This window comes from Salmo salar, chromosome 10 (genome assembly GCF_965601325.2).
Source record: "Salmo salar chromosome 10, fSalSal1, whole genome shotgun sequence".
NCBI lineage: Eukaryota > Metazoa > Chordata > Actinopteri > Salmoniformes > Salmonidae > Salmo > Salmo salar.
In genome coordinates, this window is record NC_138300.1 from 33,134,123 (window position 1) to 33,159,852 (window position 25,730).

General features: G+C 44.3%; 3 protein-coding genes across 23 annotated transcripts in view; 2 read left to right on the forward strand and 1 right to left on the reverse strand.

Annotated features, from left to right (window-relative positions):
- Window positions 1–847: 847 nt before the first annotated feature.
- slc10a4 (solute carrier family 10 member 4) lies at window positions 848–3,568 on the forward strand. The gene is made up of 3 exons (XM_045687667.1): window positions 848–1,553; window positions 2,085–2,295; window positions 3,041–3,568. Exons 1-3 carry the CDS (start codon window positions 1,006–1,008, stop codon window positions 3,566–3,568), a joined length of 1,287 nt encoding a protein of 428 aa, XP_045543623.1. The 5' UTR covers window positions 848–1,005.
- Window positions 3,569–4,363: 795 nt separating this feature from the next.
- LOC106560258 (zygote arrest protein 1) lies at window positions 4,364–7,213 on the forward strand. Its single transcript, XM_014122963.3, has 4 exons — window positions 4,364–5,107; window positions 5,882–5,974; window positions 6,055–6,129; window positions 6,237–7,213. Exons 1-4 carry the CDS (start codon window positions 4,364–4,366, stop codon window positions 6,378–6,380), a joined length of 1,056 nt encoding a protein of 351 aa, XP_013978438.1. The 3' UTR covers window positions 6,381–7,213.
- A 412-nt stretch (window positions 7,214–7,625) lies between these two features.
- The window catches only part of LOC106560257 (protein furry homolog-like), an 89,893-nt gene continuing 71,788 nt past the window's right edge, over window positions 7,626–25,730 (reverse strand). For 17 of the 21 annotated variants that reach the window (XM_082956934.1, XM_082956935.1, XM_082956937.1 and 14 more), the window contains 9 exons: window positions 23,902–24,251; window positions 22,195–22,402; window positions 21,510–21,659; window positions 14,913–15,011; window positions 14,092–14,160; window positions 11,671–11,688; window positions 10,701–10,811; window positions 9,662–9,855; window positions 7,626–9,523 (listed from right to left, as the gene is read on the reverse strand). In XM_082956934.1, the coding sequence (XP_082813060.1) occupies window positions 9,292–9,523; window positions 9,662–9,855; window positions 10,701–10,811; window positions 11,671–11,688; window positions 14,092–14,160; window positions 14,913–15,011; window positions 21,510–21,659; window positions 22,195–22,402; window positions 23,902–24,251 (1,431 nt within the window). In that variant the 3' untranslated portion in view covers window positions 7,626–9,291. Of the gene's footprint in view, window positions 9,524–9,661; window positions 9,856–10,697; window positions 10,812–11,670; window positions 11,689–14,091; window positions 14,161–14,912; window positions 15,012–21,509; window positions 21,660–21,756; window positions 21,887–22,194; window positions 22,403–23,901; window positions 24,252–25,730 lie in introns of those variants that run through there. The other 4 variants (XM_014122960.3, XM_082956933.1, XM_082956927.1 and 1 more) reach the window with 2 other exon arrangements.

Sequence of the window (25,730 nt, forward strand, 5' to 3'; positions counted from 1 at the left end):
TGGCAGAACCCATGGGGCTAACATTTTCGAGGTCTAACATTAGACAATGGGGTGACATACTGTCCCATGAGTGACAGAAACCTGAGCCAATCATGACAGAAAACTGAGCCAATCAGGCGCAACGCTCTGTATTTTCTGCTGGCCAGCCCCACCACCACAGAAAGCACTGAGCTAGGCTGAAACGCCTCGGCTTTATTAACTCAATTACATGTTGTTTTTTTACATTGTTTGCACACTGATATGTGACACGTATTAATGCCAAAATAACAAGCAAAACAGGCAAGCCCCCCCAAAAAATATATTATTATTATTATTTATTTTTTTTCCTAAAATGAATGATGGTTCGCCACTGGAAATAGCACACACAGGGAAGAACAGAAACGTGCCCGCACATTCTTACAGTCAACAAACGAATATAAAGAGCGTCACAGTTTCCCTTCATGTTGTCCTACTCAACCTCAATATTTTAACAGTTACTCTGCTATGCGCTTGTCACAGCAAACTACAAGTCTCACTTATTCAAATTATGGATTTATTGTTGAAAGTAAAATTACCCAAATGAGGACTTTCATCCCGATAAAATAAATGTTTCTTAAAATATTTGAAAGAAAATATTTAGTAATATGATTAGCATGTGCAGGCTACAGTTGCCTATAAATAAATAGATGTGGTTTCTCAGTTGCACGAGCTCATGATAAAAGCCTGCACGAGTGATCGAGCCCATCAACCCTGATATGAATTCCCCACAGACGATGAGCAGACTCCCCTCTGTCAGCTGATGGGAGCCAATCCATGGCCCCTGATCGTCACTAGGTGGGTCTGTGTTTAAAACACAACGCAATGCCCTGATGCCAACGCATTGTCTAACCACTTGAGCCTCGAGTTCAATCCTCTGTCATTGGTGAAAGCGCGCGATGACAATGCACCGCTAGGGGACCACAGTTTACGCACTGGCACCTTCAGTGGGACATCGACTGTGAAGAGCTTCTGTCCACTGGTAACGCGATGGAGAACTCAAGCGTGGTGGTCACGGTTGTTCCAACTGCTGGCCAAACAGAATTCCTCAACTTCACCATGAATGACACCCTCTCCCGACTCTCAGAAAGCTTCTCCGAGGAACTCGCCATGGCAGGATTACGCGTAACGAACGACCCGGTATCTCTGAAAGCCAGCACTCTCAGCACTGCCTTTGCTGCTGGGCTTCGGGCTAAACTGCCGCCGACGGAACCCGCTCACCTGGTGGTTGCCTTTTGGGATTCCCCGCTAAGTCACGGAATCAATGTGTTTGTGGGGATTGTCCTGTGCTTCACCATGCTGGGGCTAGGGTGTACGGTAGACGTTAGCCAGCTTGGGGATCATATCCGCAGACCCATCGGGGTGCTGCTGGCGCTGGTGTGTCAGTTCGTCATCATGCCCCTGGTCGCCTTCCTGCTAGCTTTGGCATTCTCGCTCGACGACGTGGCGGCTATGGCCGTGCTACTGTGTGGCTGCTGTCCAGGAGGAAACCTATCCAACATTATGTCCTTATTAGTGAACGGGGAAATGAATCTCAGGTAACTCAAGAAATTACAACCGAACAAAACTAATTTATCCCACCTTAGACGTGGACTATAAAATGCACTTCAAGTAAAACTATCACAATTTATAGCCCACTTTTAGATGGAAAACTATATCTATAATGATTTATTCAAGATACCTATAACTCCAAGTTTAGGGACAATAAGTACGATATTACTTGGGATCTTCTGCATAGGCCTTTTGGTTGAATTTTACGCAAGAGAATTAGAATGGAATTTTACGCACGGTCATATCTCCAGAATCTACAGCATACTGTTGGGACTTATGGTCCAAATTGCTTTAGCAGCACATCTTGAATTGATTTAAACACATCGCTATTTATTATACAGAAAATGGTGCCATTGCTTGGGGAAATAAGGATCCATCACTTAGGCCTATACTAGCCTATTCGTTAAACGTCAACCATTCTAAAATACTATTCGTGTATACTACTGGTCACTCTGCTTTTACGTTTGGGGTCTCAAATTAAGTTAGTGTGATGTTGTCTTTCACCTTCCTCTCTCCAGCATTATCATGACCATCTCCTCCACGGTCCTAGCACTGGTGCTGATGCCGCTGTGTCTGTGGATATACAGCCGCGCCTGGATCAACACCCCCGTGGTCAACCTGATGCCGTTCGGCGCGATCATCCTCACCCTCTGTAGCACCCTCATACCCATCGGCCTGGGGGTCGTGCTCCGGTACCGCTACAACCGGGCGGCCGACATTGTTTTAAAGGTTACTATTGGGCCGTCTTAAATAACGGTGGGGTATAGAAGAAGGTTTGGATACAGGGTGACTGGGTCAATGTGGTATTGCTTTTTTAGTACTTTTTATATAGCAGGGCCTGCCTAATAGAAATTATTGATGAACTTAGTGTTACGTCATATTTCAAAACTAAACTCTAAAAAGGAAATGGCAATTTAGAATTACATAACTGATTCTAATTCTCACCTTAAGAATGAAATACATGATAAAAATAGTATATATTTTTTTATTAAACGGGGTATTTTTTCTAGTAAAATAAATTACATTTTTTATAATAGTCAGTTGTAGACCTTTTGACTGTGTGTCATCACTAGTGTGACATTGTGCATATTGTGTAATTTTTTATGTCTAGCTTTCTGTTGAGACAAAGGTAACATCAGAGGCAGAGATGCACTGTACTGTCAGGGAGAGCCCTTCCCTTCAGATTAACTTATCTAAAGGAAGCTCAGCCAGGAGAGGGAGAGGCATGGGATGTGTGACAGAATCATAGAACTGGATGAGAAATCCAGAGGGGAAGGGATACATGAAATCAGATAGATTTAAGTGGACCATGCTTACTTGTGGCTTTCCCTTGGTCCTTTATAATATTGGTTCTGTTTGAATATCCTGAAAATGAGTCCATTGTTCCTTCCCTCTCCACCTTCCTAAAACAATCTGGATATAGAGAAGTCCTGTCATAAAACCTGTGTTGACCCCGTGGGGTATGTTTCCCCAGGTGTCCCTGTGGTCTCTGCTGGTGACCCTGGTGATGCTGTTCATCATGACAGGAGCCATGTTGGGGCCAGAGCTGCTGGCCACCATCCCTCCATCTGTCTACGTGGTGGCTGTCCTGATGCCTGCCTGTGGCTACGCTGCAGGCTACGGCCTGGCCACCCTCTTCGATCTCCCGCCCAACATCCGCAGGACCGTGTCACTAGAGACCGGGTGCCAGAACGTGCAGCTCTGCACAGCCATCCTGAAGATGGCCTTCCCACCACAGCTGATGGGGGGCATGTATATGTTCCCTCTGCTCTACGCCCTCTTCCAGGCAGCCGAGGCTGGCATCTTCATCCTGGCCTACCGGATGTACAGGAAAGAGGTTCTACACAAACCAGACACAAACCCACTGGGGGACAATGGGGATATTGGATATAATAGGTTTGAAGATGAAGATATGGGCTTTGACACTTCTTACGGGGCGGTGACCACAAGTGACCCAAATCTCATCATGTTAGAGCCTTGTCCAGATGCTACTCCTGTTTAGTGTGCATGATACAATGATGGCCCACCGTGGGTGATGTCGTGCATACATAATGACATTCAGGTCTGCTTATGACATCTCTATAAAAAATCATTGTCATGTCAGCAATCTTTGACTGCAGGGCAGCTACCCTGTGTGTGTGTGTACGTCTCAGAAAAGAACACTCAAGATTATGGAGGGAGTGAAAGTTACAAAATATAATTGAAGCAAGCATAAGCCATATGACCATGAAAAAATATGAAAAGGTTCATTGAAGTAAAAAATGCCAGTATATCTGAGCTTACTTCAATTTATTGTGTATGAATGAAAATGGCTGTGAAAATGGAAATCATCAAAAATAATCTCTAAATTCATCCACTCTCACATCACAGATGCAGTACAACATTGTTTCACAAAGGTGTCATCATCTCACTTGCTTGTAAAGTGTACCATGATCATCTGATCTATATGATCTAAACATTGTCAATTATTATTTAGCATTCAAAGCAAGTGTTAATGTCCACTTGTTTTTGGTTCTTTTGGTGCCTATGGTTTCAGTTCAAGAGACAAATCATGCAGTACAATCCTTCAACAGAGCCTAATATAACTACTCCATATAACCATATGTACGATGACAAACTGTCTGTAAAATGTACAACTGTGTATATGTTTATCAATGTATATTAAAATAGATAGGAGAAAAAAAATCTACTGACACTTCTGCATTCCGTCATCTTGTGACGTTTCATGTTATTTGCGGCTTCAGAGTGATTGATTTTTGAGGCTAATTAGGAGGACTGCCACACCTGATTACAATGAATGAAATCGTGTGTCGTCAATCTATTTAAATTTGTCAACCAAACCACCCGAGTTGGCTTAGCAAAAATGGCTACATATTTAGATAGGTCAATCGACAACTATTTATATTCTTCCTACAACCCTTACTCTGGCAGGTATCCAAAACCAAAAGGTGTGGGCTGGAGAAACAAAAACGATTTGGCCAACTATGCCGACACAGAGGCGTACATTGATAACCACCATCGCGCGCAATTTAAATTCCTCTTATCCCAAATAAACCCCAATCTTACACCGAGGCTACGGAAAGCAAACACCAAAGACGTCGCGGTGCAGGTCAATCCGAAGAAGGATGTTTCTGTGCAGTGTTCCCTCGGCCCACGGACCCTCATAGCCAGAAAGCGAGACACTTTGCGCAAGAGAAGACAAGAGGAGACCCAGACACCCGGTAGTCCAGGGAGCTCTGTGGGAGGCGTGCGTTACCCTCGCACTCTGGCAGTCTACTCCCCTATCGCGTCTAGGAGACTTGCATCCTTTCTAGAATATGACAAAGTTGAGTCGAGACAAGCACAGACCGGTGACCCACCTGAAACCGTTAAGATTGGGAAAAAGGATGAAGGTGAGAAGTCTGAGGACAAAACAGAAAAGGCAAAAGACGAAAATACTTGGCCACATACAAAAGCTAGTAATACTGACCAATCAGTTATGACCGAGGGCGTCAAAGCCAATCAGGATGGTTCGGAAGTCAAGGCCCGCGTGAGGTTTCAGGTTAGCGCCATACTCTCACACTAGTCACCCTGGCTGAAACAGACCCACACACTTCTTTACATTGACAGTCATTTTGAAGGTGGAAGCTGTGTAGAACGTCGTTGTCAACGTTTAGATGGAACAATATGGAAACTAGACTATTTCCACAATTTCTTTCCCATAGGGGATTTTAGATATATGCTGTTTCACGTAAGCATACCGTGGCGTGACGTTTAGATAACCATGTAAATCTCTTGGCAAGATGATTTATCAATAGTCGCTCTTTTCTAATTCGAAAATGCTAATTACGTCAAAGTTGACGTCATGCAAAACTACAAATCCCTGCCAACTCCTGCATGTCATTTCTAGTTGACACCTTTGGTAACGGGTATAGCGTCAATTTAAAACTTGCACAAGAAAGTTCAGAATTGTACATTTCTAAAGCAATTTAGCCAATTTATTCATTACTACATTTGGCAACCATTAGATGGTTAAGCCAGAGATTCTTACCTTTCCCTCAATTCAGTGGTCTTGTCCAGATCATGGCATCTGTAATTTTTTGCTAGCCACATTAGCAGCTAATTAGCGTTTCATTTTGGGTGTGAATATATTGTCACATTGTCCGAGAGATTTACACCTATCAAAACTGCATGCCAGGGTAAGTCTACACGGCCCTTATTTTAAGTGTTTCTAAAATCCCCTTTGGGGAAAAAACGATTGGAAACATTTCCCTGTTTGACCGCTAGGTTTTATAGGTATTATGACACCTATTGTGGTACTCTATGCCATCCCCAGTTTTTGGAGCAGAAGTATGGGTACTATCACTGCAGAGACTGTAACCTGCGTTGGGAGAGTGCATATGTTTGGTGCGTCCATGGAACGAGCAAGGTATAGTACGCTGGTCTATTCACTCCCTGTACTATGTTATTAATCTGGTAGTGCCTCTAATCAAGTCTTGTCTTTTTCAGGTCTACTTCAAGCAGTTCTGTAGAACATGCCAGAAGTCCTTCAACCCCTACCGTGTTGAGGACATAACCTGTCAGGTAAGAATCTAGGCTTCTGTACTATACATTGTTAAACTGACATACAAACCATAACTTGACACTATAGACTTGGGTCCTCCACTTATCTATATCCACTGTGTCCACAGACTTGCAACAAGGCGCGCTGCATGTGCCAAGTGACCCCACGCCACGTTGACCCCAAACGCCCCCACAGACAGGATCTGTGTGGCAGGTGCAAGGGCAAGAGGCTTTCCTGTGACCTCACCTTCAGTTTCAAATACATAATCTAGCAGGAACCTGCACATTAACCCCTCCCCATCACAGCCAACTTAAGTCCTGCAGGAAGTCCTTCGGCGCAGAGAAGCTCTCATGCACATTTAATGAGGCTCTGGGATGTGGGCTAATACTTGAGATTTTTATTTTCTGTTGCCTTTATTTGAGTTACGAAGGAGATTGCACGAAAACACTACTTGATGTTAAATAAAATGGCAATACCCAGCAGTCTACATTCTCTGGCATTCTCTCTCACCAAATGTCTAGGATAACTGATTTGAAATATTGACTACATACTCAAATCAAATTGTCACATGCTTTGTAAACTGGTGTAGACAAAGTGAAAGGCTTACAGGCCCTTCCCAGCAGTGCAAAGGAAAGAAACAAAGTAACTTTGCTATTGATGTGCAGGGGAACAAGGTAATTGATTAAGAAGCACTGCATGAATGTGGACACCTGCTCATTTTAAAATCATGGGTGGTGATGTACTGCACCTTACGGTCAGTTGCCATACCAAGTAATTGTGCAGCCAGTCAAGATGTTCAATGGTAAAGCTGTAGACTTGAGGGCCCATGCCCAAACTTCTCAGCCTCCCGAAGGGATAAAGGCATTGTGGACCGTGAACTTGACACTTTCCTGTAGTCCACGATCAGCTCCTTTGAGTTTGTCCTGGCATGAGGGGACTAAGCACACCGGATGCATTTCCTAACCTCACCACCGGGGAGGGCCTGTCAGGAGATTCAGTCCCAGGGTCCTGAGCTTAGAGAGCTGTAGTCAACAGCATATGTGTTCCTTGGGTCCAGGGTGTCTGTGTTGAGCCATGATCAGCCTTTTAAAGCATTTCATGGCTACAGATGTAGTGGTTTAGATGCTAATCTGACTGTCAGTGGTGCACGCTTGTAGAACGTCTGCCATTAACTAAAATTGCAAATTCAGGCAATGGTCTCTTGAATTGGAACTAAAGCATGGTCTTTGGTTGTAGAGAACTGACAAGCCGTGCCTCTAGGGTAGCTAACTGGACATGACTAGTGACGTCAGAGGCGTATAGGTTCTTTATGCCTGACTTACCAGCCATTATAAACCCATTGCTGAGGAGTGTGAGGTTACTGGAGCTCTGCAGCATGGTTCAAGCTTAACTCTGCTGCCAATGTACTGAATGTAGCCTTTCACGGTACAACTTACTACTCAGTCTGTTGGCTTCTCACCCAAACATGCTGGTGTGGATAGTGTAGCCCTCTATTGTTGTCAGAAAACAATAGAAATTCATATCAGGTTTTTATTTATCCAGAGAGAAGGCTGGTATGTGAGATGACAAAAAAAAAGTAAAAGTAATCCAGTAATGCACCTCTACAATTATTTTCCAAGTAAATAATATATCCATTCAAATGCAATAGACAAGTTCTCTCTGTGAGGAATGAGTACAGTGATCGTTTACAATGTGCCATGACAAGTTTCCTGCAACACTTTCAAACATCTAGTTCATGCCCTGCAATTCGGCAGGCAGCAAGCAGTGCCTTTTCAGAAGCAAAAGCACAGCTTTAATGACAGCAGTTTCCCCTCAGAGCACAGGGCCATGGCACACCACCAGTGCAGCTGTGCACCGCTGGGATCTGCTAATATGGACGAACACGGGCCTCAATTTCCCCTCATAAGGCTTTTTAGCGTGACCTGTGCTGGGGTACAGGGCCAACATGGACATCACAGTGGAGAGAAGGAATGCATATGACTGGGCTGGTCCAACAGGAAGCAGAATCTACACTAGCAAGCGCCTTTAACCAGTTCCTCTGACCCCTAAGCACATGAACCGGGCCAGTCTGGGAGATTCTTTAAGTTTGTGTGACAGGATTATAATAGCGGCGTGGGTCATTAGTTACTCAGTATCTGCTCTGGGTTCTCTCTTCTCGCATTAGCTTCATACATCTAATTCAGATTAACAGTGCATTTCACAAAAGTACAAGAAAAAAAAATACTGGTTTTACACTATACATTTTCTAAAATATATACAGAGTAAAATAAGTTAATGTTTCCATAATGAGTTGTAGCCAGTCTCCACTTCTGTGCAATTATATGCATGTGTGCGTGCGAGTGTGTACAAGAATATATATCTCACACAGCCTAAAGTCTCTACAGGCAGCTACTTATTTGGTTACAGAGTGAGATTCATTAGAAGACCTGTTGAAGATGATGCTCGTCTCCAATGCAAGTCAAACTTAATGCAGGTCAATAAACAGATACATGTATCTTTTTACAGTCCCTGTGGTGAACAGCTCCCCTAGGATTACAATTACATGTTAAATATCCTTACATTTACAACCTAGGATGTTAGCTCTAATAAAAAATAGTACATTTGTCAAAAAAATATTCTTGCAGTGCTTTTCTCTTTCAAGCATGCATTTGAACACTTTTTGTGTGTTTGTTTCTGAATCCTGACAGGGATTGCCTGTCCTCTCACACACCCATCCGGTTTCCTTCCGGACTGACTAAGTCTCTTATGCTCCAACTCTACTGCTATGAGAACACCACATCGTCTCCCTGACCGAACCCCAGGCCCCATCCAGTCTCCTGAAAGGGCCTGAGGCTGCCACTGGCCAATATGGGAGGCCCATCAGGTAATTTCCGCCAAAACGCTTCCAGTTTAGCATTATCATCCTCCTTCCCGGGCCAGTCGTCACATAATACCACGACTTATTGCAGCTGAATTTTGCAAGTTGGCTTATTCTGGGAAAACAGATATTAGCTTGAAGTATTTGATATATGTAATATATATTAATATGAGTCAGTTATTCCCACACATCCTTTAGCCCTTATAGGTGGAGTCTGTTCTGTCCTCCCCTGACACACCTTCCCAGCCTCCAGAGCAGATGGGAACTGTGAGTGGTACGGGGGGTTGCTCTAGTCCAGTCAAGTCCAGGCTTTGTGCCTGAAGCCTTACAGTCCAGTGGTCTGGGGGGCCTGGCAGGCCTGAGCCTGGCTCAGAGCCTCTCTGATCTGCAGGTTGAGCTCCATGAGGCGCCCGTTGGCCTGGGACAGGTCCCTGCTGGGTCCCACCACAGCCAGGCAGCCCGTCTGGCCCAGCGTCTGCTGACGGAAATAGATGTGCAGTAGAGTCTGGACTGCGTCGTCTGACTCGTTCCCAAAGATGTCGTTAGGCCACAGAGACCTAGTGGAGAGGGAGGAGAAGGGCATCAGCGCTGAGGTTTAAGAGCAGATACAGGACTGTAGACTAGACACATGACAAGCCTGTGTAGTCTATACATTGAGGAATAGCTGTGGGATACAAGATATGTTGTTTCTTTACCTGAAGGTTTTGACCTGTGTGAGGGCGGAGCCGAAGTCTCTGGCCCTCAGGGTCTCGATCAGTGATTGGATGGCCGTCTCAGTGCTGGTCTGGGAGGCATCAGACACACCCACATCCTCCTGTCCATCAACCCCAGACTCTGCCTGCTTCAAACAGCTCTCCAGGATTGCCAGCTCCTCTGACATGTTGGTCACCTTGGAGACACACACACACACACACAAAGTTCAGATAACCGCAGAGATAATCTCATGTGTGTTTGTGCACGTCAAAGTCTGTGCAGCAATGCAGTTAGTATTGACGTGTGATTAACTGGAATAGCTGACCCTCTCTGCATGTGAGAAAAGAGTCAAATCTCATTCAGGGATTTAATGAGATTAAAGCCATAAGACAGCAGGGCTAGATAGCAAGGCTACCCCTCAGCAGAACATCCAGGCACTGTGTCAGTGCTTGTCTGTCTGCAAAATTGTGTGTGAGAGAGATAGAAAAAGAGCATATACACAGAGGCATCTTTTAAAATGTTAACATTCAATCTTAAGGACACATTTGTACGTAATCATTTACAATAACAGCTCACGACTTTACAGAACGACTATTGCTGTTACAGTATCTTTAAATTCCAAAACGCATGTGTGTGATATGTACAAGAAATTAGTTTAATTTAGCGTGTGCATTGTCACTGCTGGTTTCCCTGCCAGGGAAGATGGGAGAAATGCAGGCGGCCTCCGTGTCTCTCATGCTTTCCTGAACCAACCTGAAGCCCAATTAAAGAACTCTTCGGGGAAGGGAAAGTAAAATAACAACCCACCATCTCCATCCCTGTGTTGACCTCACACACACGGCATGATGGGTATGACCTGAAAGGCTCCAAGCATGCTTGAGTGGGTGACTTAACAATGTTTCTTTTAGGCTTGTCATTTAAATAAATGACCTAAACTGATTCCTATTACCACAGCTTCTTCTAAAACCACCCACCTTTAATGTTCCACTACCCATACCCTGTCGAGTAAAGTGTTTGGGTGTAAACCCCCCCCAGCCTCACCTCTGCTTCTCTCTTGATGGTGTCCACACGACTGATGAGCTTACAGTAGGCCTGGAAGAGCAGCAGCAGCTGGAAGTGCAGCTTATAGAGCCTGCGACACAGCTCCAGCTCCTACAGAGAGACCAGAGACGGTCAACACACCTCTCACACACCCACACACTATAGCCACACAGGCCTCTGGGCAGAGCAGATGGATATCCTGGGTTATCAAGAGTGGGAGGAGATGAAATGGTTAAAGAGGCCCAGTGTGGAGTGGAGCGATGGTCCCTACAGAGACCGGATAACCTGACGAGGCCCAGAGCCATAGGTGAGGGTCTAGCTAGCACTATTAACCAGCTATTAACCAACCACAGGCTGCCATCATTAGCCACGGAGGACTGGGTTATATACCGACCATCACCACCTGTCTGTCTGGCCCCCTATGGTTAAGGTACAGTATGTCCAAGCACAGAAATATACTGACCAAATATGTGACTGGAATTATCAAACATTGTCCCTAATCCAGGAAAATATGATGGAAAAATGGGAATTTGAACAGAAATGGGAATGGAGCAATAAGCATGCAAAATGAAGGTAGACTAAACATGGCTTCACAGGTCTCTCTCTCCGTCCTCTCCTCCCCATAACCCAGGGCAACATCCCCCTCAAATCAGGTAGACAACTACTACAATGATTGAGAGATTTTACATCTGCTGTCAAATCAGAAGGGAAGAGGGAGGGGTTAAGAGATTGATTCAGTCAAAGGCGAAGCCAAAAGTAACGCATAAATAACGATGATAAACAGTATGATTTGGGTAGATGTGGACTGTAGCCGAGTTATATGAGAGAGGGGTGGAGACAGAGTGGGAGGGCCCAGGCCGTTGTTGGTTGACGACGGCAACAGGTACATATGGAGAGGGATGAGATGATAAGCGTGTTGTCCGGACATCATGATTATATTAGAGTCTAGAATACTTAGAGAACCACTTACTGCTAGTTTTTCCATTTGCTAAGCAAGAGGGTGAGCAGGTCACAAAAACAACAAACAAAACAGGAAGAGAGAAAGACCAAGAATTAGTGAGCTTTCACATCGCAACTCTGATACAGTGACCTGACAGGAGAGGAGTGGAGGGGTAACAACCACTCCATCCTAACACCTGTTCTCAGGTCAGGGGGGCTCAGTCCCAACAATGGTTCTTAGAGAACACAGCAGTGTAGAAATACAGAGACAGAAAACAAAGAAGGATGTAGACAGAGCGAGAGAAGGGGGACAGAGAATCTGAAGAGAAGAGGGAGGGGGTGATGTAGAAGAGAACGGTGAATGAGTATGTGCTCCTCTGCTTGTCACAGTACAACAGAGCTTTAGTCCGGAATAGCTCCTCTTTCACAGCCAAGTATGTCCTCTGACCTGAAAGAAAGGGGGAGAGGGAGGGGAGCAAGCAGAAATCTATAACCTCCAGCAGTGTGGTCAGAATACTAAACAATATTAGGGGACAGGGGGAGACCACGCAGTTGAGGCACCCGGCTGACCTCAGATCAGCTACAGTGCATTCGGAAAGTATTCAGACCCCTTGACTTTTTCACAATGTGTTACATTACAGCCTTATTCTAAAATTGATTAAATTGTTTCTCCCCCCTCAATCAATCTACAAACAATAACCTATAATGACAAAGCAAAAACTAAGACAAAATATTTTAGCAAATAAATATGACATTTCCATAAGTATTCAGACCCTTTACGCAGTACTTTGTTGCAGCAATTATAGCCTAGAGTCTTCTTGGGTATGACGCTACAAGCTGGCACACCAGTATTTGGGGATTTCCTCCCATTCTTCTCTGCAGATCCTCTCAAGCTCTGTCAGGTTGGATGGGGAGCGTTGCTGCACAGCTATTTTCAGGTCTCTTCAGAGATGTTTGATCGGGTTCAAGTCCGGGCTCTGGTTGGGCTACTCAAGGACATTCAGAGACTTGTCCCGAAGCCACTCCTGTGTCATCTTGGCTGTGTGCTTAGGGTCATTGTCCTGTTCGATGGTGAACCTTTGCCCCAGTCTGAGGCCCTGAGCGCTCTGGAGCAGGTTTTCATCAAGGATCTCTGTACTTTGCTCCGTTCATCTTTCCCTCAATACTGACTAGTCTCCCAGTCCCTGTCACTGAAAAACATCCCTACAGCATGATGCTGCCACCACCATGCTTCACCATAGGGATGGTGCCAGGTTTCCTCCAGACGTGACGCTTAGCATTCAGGCCAAAGATTTCAATCTTGGTTTAATCAGACCAGAGAATCTTGTTGCTCATGATCTGAGAGTCCTTTAGGTGCCTTTTGGCAAACTCCAAGCTGGTTGTCATGTGCCTTTTACTGAGGAGTGGCTTCCATCTGGGCACTCTACCATAAAGGCCTGATTGGTGGAGTGCTGCAGAGATGGTTATCCTTCTGGAAGGTTCTCCCATCTCCACAGAGGAACTCTGGAGCTCTGTCAGAGTGACCATCGTGTTCTTGGTCACCTCCCTGACCAAGGCCCTTCTCCCCCGATTGCTCAGTTTGGCTGGGCTACCAGCTCTAGGAAGAGTCTTGGTGGTTCTAAACTTCTTCCATTTAAGAACGATGGAGTCCACTGTGTTCTTGGGGACCTTCAATGCTGCAGAAATGTTTTGGTACCCTTCCCCAGATCTGTGCCTCGACACAATCCTGTCTCGGAGCTCTACGTACAATTCCTTCAACCTCCTGGCTTGGTTTTTGCTCTGACATGCACTGTCAACTGTGGGACCTTCTATAGACAAGTGTGTGCCTTTCCAAATCATGTCTAATCAATTGAATTTACCACAGGTGGACTCCCATCAAGTTGTAGAAACATCTCAAGGATGATCAATGGAAACAGGATGCACCGGAGCTCAATTTCAAGTCTCATAGCAAAGAGTCTGAATACTTATGTAAATAAGGTATTTCTGTTTTGGATTTTTTTTTACATTTACAAACATTTCTAAAAACCTGTTTTAGCTTCATCACTTAGGAGAATTGTGTGTAGATTGATGAGGGAACCATTTTTAAATACATTTTAGAATAAGGGTGTAACGTAACAAAATGTACATCTACTATGATGAGCTGAAGTAATACTGGCTTTAGGAACAGTGGACAGACCAGGGTTAAGTGGCCAAAGGATGTGTAAGAGACTTTTTGTCTCCTTTGAGGCTCTAATTATGTCAATGAGCTTGTAGGAAATTAAAACATTTTGTTGAGGATGAGGGGATATAAATGTATTTTCTCAAATAAAATGTTTCAATAGGCATGTTCCCATGCTTATCGAGTGTTTGATTGCATTAGAAAAGGCACACATGAAAACAAAACAGACTTTGTAGTCACATTTTTCTACACATGTAACAATGCTGTGTTCAGATGTGTGTGGGTTAGTCATACCTGTGCCTGAGTGTTGGGTCGTTGGTTGCCATCTTTGTCGCCAAACGTCTTCCTGCAGTTCTCCAGCCACTGTGGGCATTGGATAAGGGAGGAAGGGAGTGATTGATAGCAGTCTATGCAAGTCTACTTTTCTTTGAACTGTGTGTGTGTAGGGGTTGGGGGGGTAGATTCAATAAGAGCGCTGTACTTAGCAAATTAAAGAGGGTCTGTTCTAGTGCAGCGGGGCGGAGATCAATCCTCAAGGGACCGCACCAATATCATTCAATTAGCACCCCAGCATCCCCAAGCCCTCTCTGCATCCCTCTCTCTCTCGCAATCACATCTGTCCTCTTTACCCCTTCCTCCCCATCTCTCCTTCCTCCCCTCCTATCCGTCCCTCTAACTGATTTAGGAGCGCCGGGGAATATTTTTAGCCCGTCAGCAGGGGATGTCGCTAGCAATGTGGATGCTAAATCCACTCATTCTCCCTGTGATACAATGGCTGATGAGACACCCAACCCATTTACCTCCTTATGACTCAGTTCATGTGTACTGTTGTGTTCTCTCAGCCTCCTCCTCCCTGATCTGGAGGGGAAATGATGTGTAATCTAGAGCCTTCCTCGCTAGGAATGAGAGGCCATTGAAGTACCACCAGTGGTTTGGTGCAGGGATGGTCTGAGTACAGATATGTGGTATGATCATTAGCCATAATTGGATGGAATAAGGATGTGGGATTGTGTGATCTAGGGCTTCAGGAAACAGTTGGTAAAAGTGTACTGTAGCTAGGGATGAGAGTATGTACTGTATAGCAGCTGTAAATGAGGATGAGATGGAGAGCTCACCTCCTCGGCCGCCTCCCTCTTGCCATTGTAGGTGTCCAGGTGTTCCTGCAACTCCAGCACACTAAACTTCAGAGTCTCCAGCAGTCCACATGAGACCAACTACGACACAAACAGACCCGACAACACATATTCAATAAATATAGTACCTAACTTCCAAGTTGGACCAAACTTTTTTATAACAGTAGCTAGGTTTCTATCCAATTGGTAACAGATTTTCATGCGAATATTCTAAAATCTGCATAAAGAAAATGTGCATTTTCACTCCAGTGGTGTTTCCACCAAACTGATTTGTTGCGTAGAAAAATCAGTCCGTGATGTAGAGCACACAAAATGTAATTTCACACTTAAGTGTATTGTATAAAAATTGAAAGTTCAATGTGTTTCCATCCATTTTAAACTTCACATAGAATTGTGAGATAAAGATCTGTCATTCTCATTCAAAGCAAGTGTAAGAAGTGGTAGATCTGTTCTATGTGCGTTGTTTCTATGCTTTTGTGTCTTTTACTTTCGGTTTTGTACATCAGCTTCAAACAGCTGAAAATACAATATTTTTGGTTATTGAAAATATATTTCACAGTGGTACAATGATTCTCTACACTATACTTGCTTGATTTGTCACAAACTGAAATTAGGCTAACTATTACAGTTTTAGCAACAAGGAAATGGAGGAGCGATTTCTGCATATTCCACCTTTAATTGACCACAAAACAAACTTTTAGCAATGGCCCTCTCAATCTCTGGTTAAATGGAAAAACAGTCCATAAGCGGAGAAGGATCTGGAAAGATTCTACATGAAAGAATGGCCCAGATCCCTTCCAATGTGTTCTCCAATCTTTTAAAGCATTTAAGAAAAAGGTTCAATATCTAGGTTTCCATCCAATTGCAGACTGATTTTCATTACAATATTAAAAATTCTGCTTAAAGAAAATATGCACATTTACCCAGCAGTGTTGTTTCCACCAAACTCGCTTACGTTTTGATGTACCGAATAAAAGTCTCAAGTTCAATGAGTTTCCATCCATTTTCAACTCTGACAGTTTTGTAACAAAAAAAAATTGTCAAGCATTGATCATCAAGTCATCAGAATAAGACCCTTAATATTTATTGGCAAGGGGCATCAATCTCATCACCGTGCACTTTCACCACCCCTGTGAAGTTCATCATAACTTATTTAAACTGTAGCCTGATAAACTACATGGTTTCCCGAGTCGTAGTGGAAGGACCACACAGCATTTCATCGCGTGACAACTTTACTTGGATATGATGGTTTTTATATCAATATTTGCGCATAATGGCGTTCCATCACCATTTCTCACATAATTAATTTGACCCCCAAAAAATATCACAATGTCGAACGAACAAATTCTGTCGGCATTTATAAAATGTTACAGAAACTTAATGTTTCAATCATATTGTGATTAGGGTTGCAAAGGGTCGGAAACTTTCAGGTAAATTTCAAGAATTTCCCGGAACTTTTCCATGGAAGTTAAGCCCTGGAATTTGGGGAATTTCACTTCAATTTATAAAAACAAGTTAGCTTATAAACAGTTAATCTTTTTTGTGGGATACACTTAAGGCAATTCCAGGTCTTGTGGCATATTTTGGTTAAACTATCCCCAATTCAAAGGAATTGCAACCCTCTGCATGCACAGTGCATTCTTCCATCACATGTACAGCTGATTCTCAAGATCTTGCACACTAATGAGATGCTATTGAGCCCACACTATTACACTGTCTGGGCCAAGGGCTACATGCTTTCTGAAAAGTTTTGATTACAATACTGGGTGGGGTAAAGATGATTTCTTTTAAACAGGTGAATAGTAGCCTACAGCAAAGTGTGTTTAAATCATTTCTGCTAGTTAGTTTTTGCTAACATGTGGGTTTTAGCTTGCTTGAGCCTGCTAAATGCGGAGTATTAATTCACCTGTTTCCATACATTTGAAGTCAGAAGTTTACATACACTTAGGTTGGAGTCATTAAAACTAGTTTTTCAACCACTCCACAAATGTCTTATTAACAAACTATAGTTTTGGCAAGTCGGTTAGGACATCTACTTTCTGCATGACAAGTAATTTTTTCCAACAATTGTTTACAGACAGATTATTTCACTTATAACTCACTGTATCACAATTCCAGTGGGTCAGAAGTTTACATACACTAAGTTGACTGTGCCTTTAAACAGCTTGCAAAATTCCAGAAAATTATGTCATGGCTTTAGAAGCTCTGATGGGCTAATTGACATCATTTGAGTCAATTGGAGGTGTACCTGTGAATGTATTTCAAGGCCTACCTTCATACTCAGTGCCTCTTTGCTTGACATCATGGGAAAATCAAAAGAAATCAGCCAAGACCTCAGGAAAAAAATTGTAGACCTCCACAAGTCTGGTTCATCCTTGGGAGAAATTTCCGAAACGCCTGAAGGTACCACGTTCATCTGTACAAACAATAGTTTGCAAGCATAAACACCATGAGACCACGCAGCTGTCCTACCGCTCAGGAAGGAGACACGTTCTGTCTCCTAGAGATGAACATACTTTGGTGCAAAAAGTGCAAATCAATCCCAGAACAACAGCAAAGGACCTTGTGAAGATGCAGGATGAAACAGGTACAAAAGTATCTTTATCCACAGTAAAACAAGTCCTATATCGACATAGCCTGAAAGGCCGCTCAGCAAGGAAGAAGCCACTGCTCCAAAACCGCCATAAAAAAAAGCCAGACTATGGTTTGCAACTGCACATGGGGACAAAGATCATACTTTTTGGAGAAATGTCCTCTGGTCTGATGAAACAAAAATACAACAACTGTTTGGCCATAATGACCATCGTTATGTTTGGAGGAAAAAGGGGGAGGCTTGCAAGCCGAACAACACCATCCCAACCGTGAAGCACAGGGGTGGCAGCATCATGTTGTGGGGGTGCTTTGCTGCAGGAGGGACTCGTGCACTTCACAAAACAGATGGCATCATGAGGCAGGAATATTATGTGGATATATTGAAGCAACATCAAGACATCAGTGAGGAAGTTAAAGCTTGGTCGCAAATGGGTCTTCCAAATGGACAATGACCCCAAGCATACTTCCAAAGTTGTGGTAAAATGGCTTAAGGACAACAAAGTAAAGGTATTGGAGTGGCCATCACAAAGCCCTGACCTCAATCCTATATAAAATTTGTGGGCAGAAGTGGAAAAGTATGTGCAAGCAAGGAGGCCTACAAACCTGACTCAGTTACACCAGCTCTGTCGGAGGAATGGGCCAAAATTCACCCAACGTATTGTGGAAAGCTTGTGGAAGGCTACCCGAAACATTTGACCCAAGTTAAACAATGTAATTGAGTGTATGTAAACTTCTGACCCACTGGGGATGTGATGAAAGAAATACAAACTGAAATAAATCACTCTACTATTATTCTGACATTTCACATTCTTAAAATAAAGTGGTGATCCTAACTGACCTAAGACAGGGAATTTTTACTAGGATTAAATGTCAGGAATTGTGAAAAACGGAATTTAAATGTATTTGGCTAAGGTGTATGTAAACTTCCAACTTCAACTGTACATGTTTTATTTTCAAACATGTATCTTACAAAGGAGTTGTTTAAACTAACTGCTTATCTATTTATTTGTACATGCAATTTAATATATATATTTTTTTACACATTTATTTCCTAATCTTTACAGTAAAATGCCATGGGCACTATCTGATGTGTGGAGACATTTCACTGTAGCTAATGTAGAAGGAACAGCTGTGTACATTTGCAAATACTGTGCCAAGTTATATGTGAAGAATGCAACAAAGACGCAGAATCTGTCCAAGTGCATAAAGTTCCCTCAGTGCTCACAACAAGCAACCTCTGACAAATGTTCCTCTACTTCTATTCAAGGTGAACATGTTGAATCAGACAACTTATCGATAGCAACAGCTCATGGTCCTGGAATCAGAAGTTTTTTTGACTCAATGGAGGAACGTAGTCAGAGAAATGCTGATGAATGTCTTGCTCAAGCTGTGTATGCAACTGGTTCACCTCTGATGCTCACTGGCAATGTGTATTGGAAGAGATTTCTGAATGTTCTTCGCCCAGCATGCACCCCTGCAACCAGACATGCTTTATCTACTCATTTGCTGGATGCAGAGTTCAACAGAGTTCAAGTGAAGGTCAAGCAAATCATAGAGAAAGCAGACTGTATTGCAATCATCTCTGATGGCTGGTCGAATGTTCGTAGGCAAGGAATAATGAACTACATCATCTCCACCCCTCAACCAGTATTCTACAAGAGCACAGACACAAGGGACAACAGACACACCAGTCTCTACATTGCAGATGAGCTGAACAACAGAAGTTATTTGCACTGGTGACAGACAATGCTGCGAACATGAAGGCTGCTTGGTCTAAAGTGGAGGATTCCTACCCTCACATCACACCCATTGGCTGTGCTGCTCATGCATTGAATCTGCTCCTCAAGGACATCGTGGCACTGAAAACAATGGATACACTCTACAAGAGACCCAAGGAAATGGTTAGGTGTGTGAAGGGTCATCAAGTTATAGCAGCAATCTACCTCACCAAGCAAAGTGAGAAGAATAAGAGCACCACATTGAAGCTGCCCAGCAACAACCGTTGGGGTGGTGTTGTCATCATGTTTGACAATCTCCTGGAGGGGAAGGAGTGTGTCCAAAAAAATGGCCATATCACAGTCTGCCGATATGGACCGCACCATCAAGAGGATCTTCCTGGATGATGTATTTTGGGAAAGAGTGGAAAGCAGCCTGAAACCTATAGCATTAGCCATTGCACGGGGATTGAGGGAGACAATGCCATCCTGTCTTATGTTCAGAATCTGCTTGCAGATGTAAGAGAAGAAATCCATACTGCCCTGCCCACTTCACGGTTGCTCCAAGCAGAGGAAACTGCAGTTCTGAAATGCATCAAGACTTTTGCCGAAAGCCCATTCACGCCGCAGCGTACATGTTGGACCCCAAGTATGCTGGCAAGAGCATCCTGTCTGGTGCAGAGATCAACAAGGCCTATGGTGTCATCACCACCGTGTCTTGCCACCTTGGCCTGGATGAGGGCAAGGTTCTTGGCAGTCTGGCGACGTACACTTCCAAGCAAGGGCTTTGGGATGGAGATGCAATATGGCAGTCGTGCCAACATATCTCATCAGCCACCTGGTGGAAGGGACTTTGTGGATCTGAGGCTCTTTCCCCTGTTGCCTCCATCATCCTCCAAATCCCACCAACATCAGCCGCCTCAGAGTGAAACTGGTCCTTGTTTGGGAACACACACACCAAAGCACACAACAGGCTGACCAATACAAGGGTTGAAAAATTGGTGGCCATCTGGGCAAATTTGAGGCTTTTTGAGCCTGACAACGAGCCATCCTCAACAAGGTTGGAAAGTAACAGTGAAGATGAGGCCTCAGAGTCTGATGTTCAAGAGGTGGACATTGAGGAGGTCCAGGGAGAAGAGATGGAAGCCTGAGAGGAAGACAACCAAAGCTTTAGTTTCTAGACTGTCATTTTACAGATGTATGTTGAAAACGTTTTTGGGAGATGTGATGGATCATCCAATATTCCTTTTATTTTCTTTTGTTGTTCAGTGAAATCATCCCAAGTGAAGAGTCGACTCATTTAATTAAAGTTAAATTCATAACTAAATCGATTTTTTTACATTTCTATTGGAAGGATTTAATAATTAGCAATTATGTCTAGTTATGATGAGGTAAAAGGTTTATGCTTCTGTCTCCATACGATATGGTAAATATATCCAATGCAAAAAACATCTACATTTAAATGGTATTAATATAATTTGCATATTTTTCCATTAATTCCCACAGAATGTTTCCACCTCTGAATATTCCCCAAAATGTGCAACCCTAGTTGTGATTATATATATATATTTTTTATGGTATTACTTAACTGTGGATGGAAACATGGTTAGTGCTGTTATCCTCGCAAGGGGAAGGTGCTGAAAACAGGGGATCCAATCATTTTTACTGCCATCTTTGAGATGTTTTTATTTTACTTGTTAAACAAAATCTTTCGCTAAGCAATTGTATAAGTATAAATAATGTTTTTTTAAATGTTGAGCATACAATATAACTCAGTATTCATATTATATATTTTATACAGTATTTTTTGCTCCTCTTTATCAAGGTATCCAATAATTCGGGACCCCACTGTAACATAGAAATGCAGTGAAATAAGGGTTTGTCACAATTTTGGACAAATCCGTCAAGACACGAACCATGAGAAAGGGTTAAAAATTATACGTATACACGTAGATAAACGGCAGAAAAACCGGCAGATTATTATCAATGACATTTCAACAGCTGTTAATAGGTTGTCCACCGCAGGAAATCCTCACCGGTACCCTAGTTTATAGAAAGACCCTTATACTGTCCATCATGCAATATGCATAACATGAAATTGCATGCATAACAAGCATGGCTAATTAATAACTACTGCCATTGCTAAAAATATCTTAACAAGCATGCGACAATTGGCTTTGTCATCGTTCCTTTTGAAACCAGAGAGATGGTGCAATATAATCTTTAGATTATTAAGGAAGTTGTAATCTTTGGGTTGTCAGGGAAGACTCACCGTCTCAGCGTCCAGCAGCACCGTGGGGCACTGGGAGCGTGAGGTCATGACCTCTAGGGAGCTGAGGAACTGGTTCCCCATTCGCTGCAGCCTCTCTCCCAGAAAATGCACTGACGAGTGTGTGATGGCGCCAAACTTCCTCTGCATGCTCTATAGAGAATAACACAATCAACAGAGCAAACACACACACGGCCAATACACAGAGTGTACAAAACATTAACAACATCGTCCTAATATTGACTTGCACCCCATTTGCCCTCAATTCGTCGGGGCATGGACTCTACAAGGTGTCGAAAGCGTTCCACAGGGATGCTGGCCCATGTTGACTCCAATGCATTGGGTGGACCATTGTTGTTACACACAGGAAACTGTTGAGCCTGAAAAACCCCGTTCAAAGGCACTTCAATCTTTTGTCTTGCCCATTCACCTTCTGAATGGCACACATACACAATCCATGTCGACAATTGTCTCAAGGCTTAAAAATCGAACATTTCTCCTCACCTTCACCTACACTGATTGAAGTGGATTTAACAAGTTAAATCAATAAAGGATCATAGCTTTCACCTGGTAAGACTGTCATAGAAAGCTGTTCTTAATGTTTTGTATACACAGTACAAATCATAAAAACACAAAACATAAATAAACACAGAAAACATACACTAAATATATCCCGCTCCTCTCTCACCTTAAATAGTCGGGAGAACACATGGAAGGTGTACACAGCAGAGGACCCATCCGTGTCCGACAACATCTGGTTGACATGGACACGCCAGGCATCCTCCTCGTCCTCATAGGCAACAGGCTGGAATGCTGCCAGGATGGCAGAGAGGAAGGGAGAAGGGGGAGGAGAGGCCTGGATCTCTGGGAAACCATCCTGATCGCCCTCATCTTGACTGAAAACACACAGGATCAGTTTCAGTACTACTGACATACACACACACACACAGGATTCACCTCATTCTGAATGTACACACACACCCCCTAGCTCTGGCTACAACCAAAACAACATCACTCTCTCTATACATCGCTCTCATCCTCTCACTGCAGATGTTTTTGCTGCAGTGTTGTTTCAGCAGAGATCTACTGCAGAGCCAGACACATGGTGCTTTACCATCTTAACACATACACACACACACACACACACACACACACACACACACACACTGATACTCACAGGCCTGTGGGACCAAACAGCCTGATGAAGCAGACAGAGTAGAAGTATCTGATACCTGCGCTGCCGAGCGCTGTGGAGGACACAGTCTTCGTCCTCATCCTCACCTTAACTAGCGCCTCTCTCTCCCTCCCTCTCTCTGCAGCACGGTAACACTGCATCTCTCTGCCAGCCTGCCTAGAACACTGCACTACCGTACCATCCCAAACATGACTAGAGCAGAGCTCTGAGCCCAGAATCTGACACACACATACGCAGCAACACAGAGCAAGGCCCCAACCTCACCGAAGGAAGCTCAACATACAGCCTTCTACTGATTTAAGCTTTCTTTCTTTGTTTTCCGGGGGAGGATCATTTGGAGCACTGCCATTCCCTCTAGCGATCTATCAAACTGCCTGGGTTTTGGAGAGAGGGAACATTCATTTAAGCACGTGTGTGTACTGAATGAACAAGCAAGAAGTGTGTGCACGGTTTCTACATCTCAAGTTGAATACAGTTGATTTGTAGCTGTACTGTGACCAGTGTCCTCTAACCAGAGTTTGCCCACCTTGATGAGTGTGTATATAAAAAGGCAAAGAGAAGCCTGAGCTGGCCCACCTTCAGAGAGATGCCCTCAGCTCCCACCCAGCCCAAATGGGAGTAGAGCCAGTGATGTGGTCACCCATTATAGCAGCTCCAACACACACACACACACACACACACACACACACACACACACACACACACACACACACACACACACACACACACACACACACACACCTTTAGCACATAGCAAATATTGTATGTGTCACAGTACCCAGATCCACAACACACACAGGTTGGGAGCACCACAGGGTCAGCCGCAGAGCAATTCCCCGGAGCAGATTAGGGGGTAAAGTGCCTTGCTTAAGGGCACATCGGCAGTAGGTGGCACCTGAAATATTTATGCCAGCATTACTCCAGTTGCTGGCTCACTCCCCACAGATTCCGTTTGTCAATATGGTTGTCCACATGCAAGTATGAACTGAAAACAGGTATGCAAATGTGACCAGAATTTCAATATAGAGACAGGGTCTATGTATACCTGCCAATACGTAATGGATCATTTATACACCTGAAGACATACAAACTGATATCTGACTAGAGGCCACAACCACTGCACCTTTGGCCACTGGTACAGGTCCTGGTACAGGTCCTCTGATATTGGAGAGTAAAGTTAGCAGAGTAAAGCAGTCTTACCTGGACATATCAGAGAAGTCGGCCTCCTCCTCCTCACAGCGTTCATCCAGCTCCTTCAGCGCCAGCGTCACATCCTCCTCACACACAGAGCCACAGGGGCTGTCTGGGATGGGGGGCAGCAGGGGCAGGGTCGTAGGGGAGTCCCCCTCCTCACAGAGGGACCCCGGCGGGGTGTCTATGGTCGGCAGGCGAGGGGGGGCCGTGTCCAGGTTGTCATGAGGGTCCTGAGAGTCTGTGAGGTCAAACAGCTCAGGGGGGTCCGGGGGCAGTGCGGGGGCACTGCTGCCAAACCCTGTGTCTGTGCTCACACTGCTGCTCAGCTCGTCTGCCGCAGTCATGCTGACCCCATCCTGCACAACACAGCCAGCAGGAGTTGTTCAGGAGCAGGTTAAAAATATAGTATAAACAGTGGTTCTCAAACCTCTCCTCAGGGACACCCAGGGGTTTCACACTTTTGTTGTAGCCATGAATTAGCTCACCTGATTTACCTATTCAAGGCCTTGCTATATAGTTGACATCAGGTGTGCTAGCTCTGGAATAGATCAAATACATGGACCGGCTGGTGCTCCCCGAGGAGAGGTTTGGACCGGCTGGTGCTCCCCGAGGAGAGGTTTGAGAACCACTGTACTATATAACACTACTCACACAAAATGACTCATTCTCTTGAGACCCTACGGTTGCCACAGCAACAGCCCTTATGAGAATCTCCCTAAGAATATCTACTTAACCTTTATCTATGCCTGAAGTAGAAACATTACTGGCTTCCTCAATATATAACATTAAAGAATACACTATTATTCTTAGCTATAGAACAGGGAGCGGAGTCTTGGTCAGCATAATTCAAAAGATGGATATTCACCTCACAGTTCATACTCTAAGTTTGTGACTCTCTAGAGAAAGGCAAATCAATAAACAGAAGGGCCAATATCACTCTATGGAGCTGGCCTGCCATTAAGAGAGGCCCTCAGGGTAATAACACACTGACGTGACCAGACGACAGGCTGAGAGCTAAAAGGCCTTCAGATAGATGAGATGTGTTGCACTCTGACGCAGTCCAAGCCGTTTGGATGGATCAAACGACTGAATTATGGATCACAATGAATGACTAGAGTAGTTAAGAAAAAGACTAAACGAGAAGGTTAACTTTGTGAAACAAATCATCATTTTGGTCAATAAAAGGTTTTGACTAGGTTTTGTTTAATCGTAAATTACAATTGTAAGAAACGTAGCAGCTAGCTGCTAAGCACAGTAATACTGGAAACTGTCAAATGTAACAGTTGAACATAAATCCACATCAGTGACTGCGGTGCTGTGTGACAGGGCAGTAATCTGCATTACCCCACAGTGATAGTCATATTACAGGAAACAAGTCAACACTTTTCATGCAAGACACATCCACAGAGGGAGGAGTGGGGAGTGCAGGGGGAGGAGTGGGGAGTGCAGGGGGAGGAGTGGGGATACAGGGGGAGGAGTGCAGGAGTACAGGGGGAGGAGTGCAGGAGTACAGGGGGAGGAGTGGGGAGTGCAGGGGGAGGAGTGGGGAGTGCAGGGGGAGGAGTGGGGAGTGGGGATACAGGGAGAGGAGTGCAGGAGTACAGGGGGAGGAGTGGGGAGTGGGGATACAGGGGGAGGAGTGCAGGAGTACAGGGGGAGGAGTGCAGGAGTACAGGGGGAGGAGTGCAGGAGTGGGGAGTACAGGGGGAGGAGTGCAGGAGTGGGGAGTACAGGGGGAGGAGTGCAGGAGTGGGGAGTACAGGGGGAGGAGTGCAGGAGTGGGGAGTACAGGGGGAGGAGTGGGGAGTGCAGGAGTGGGGAGTACAGGGGGAGGA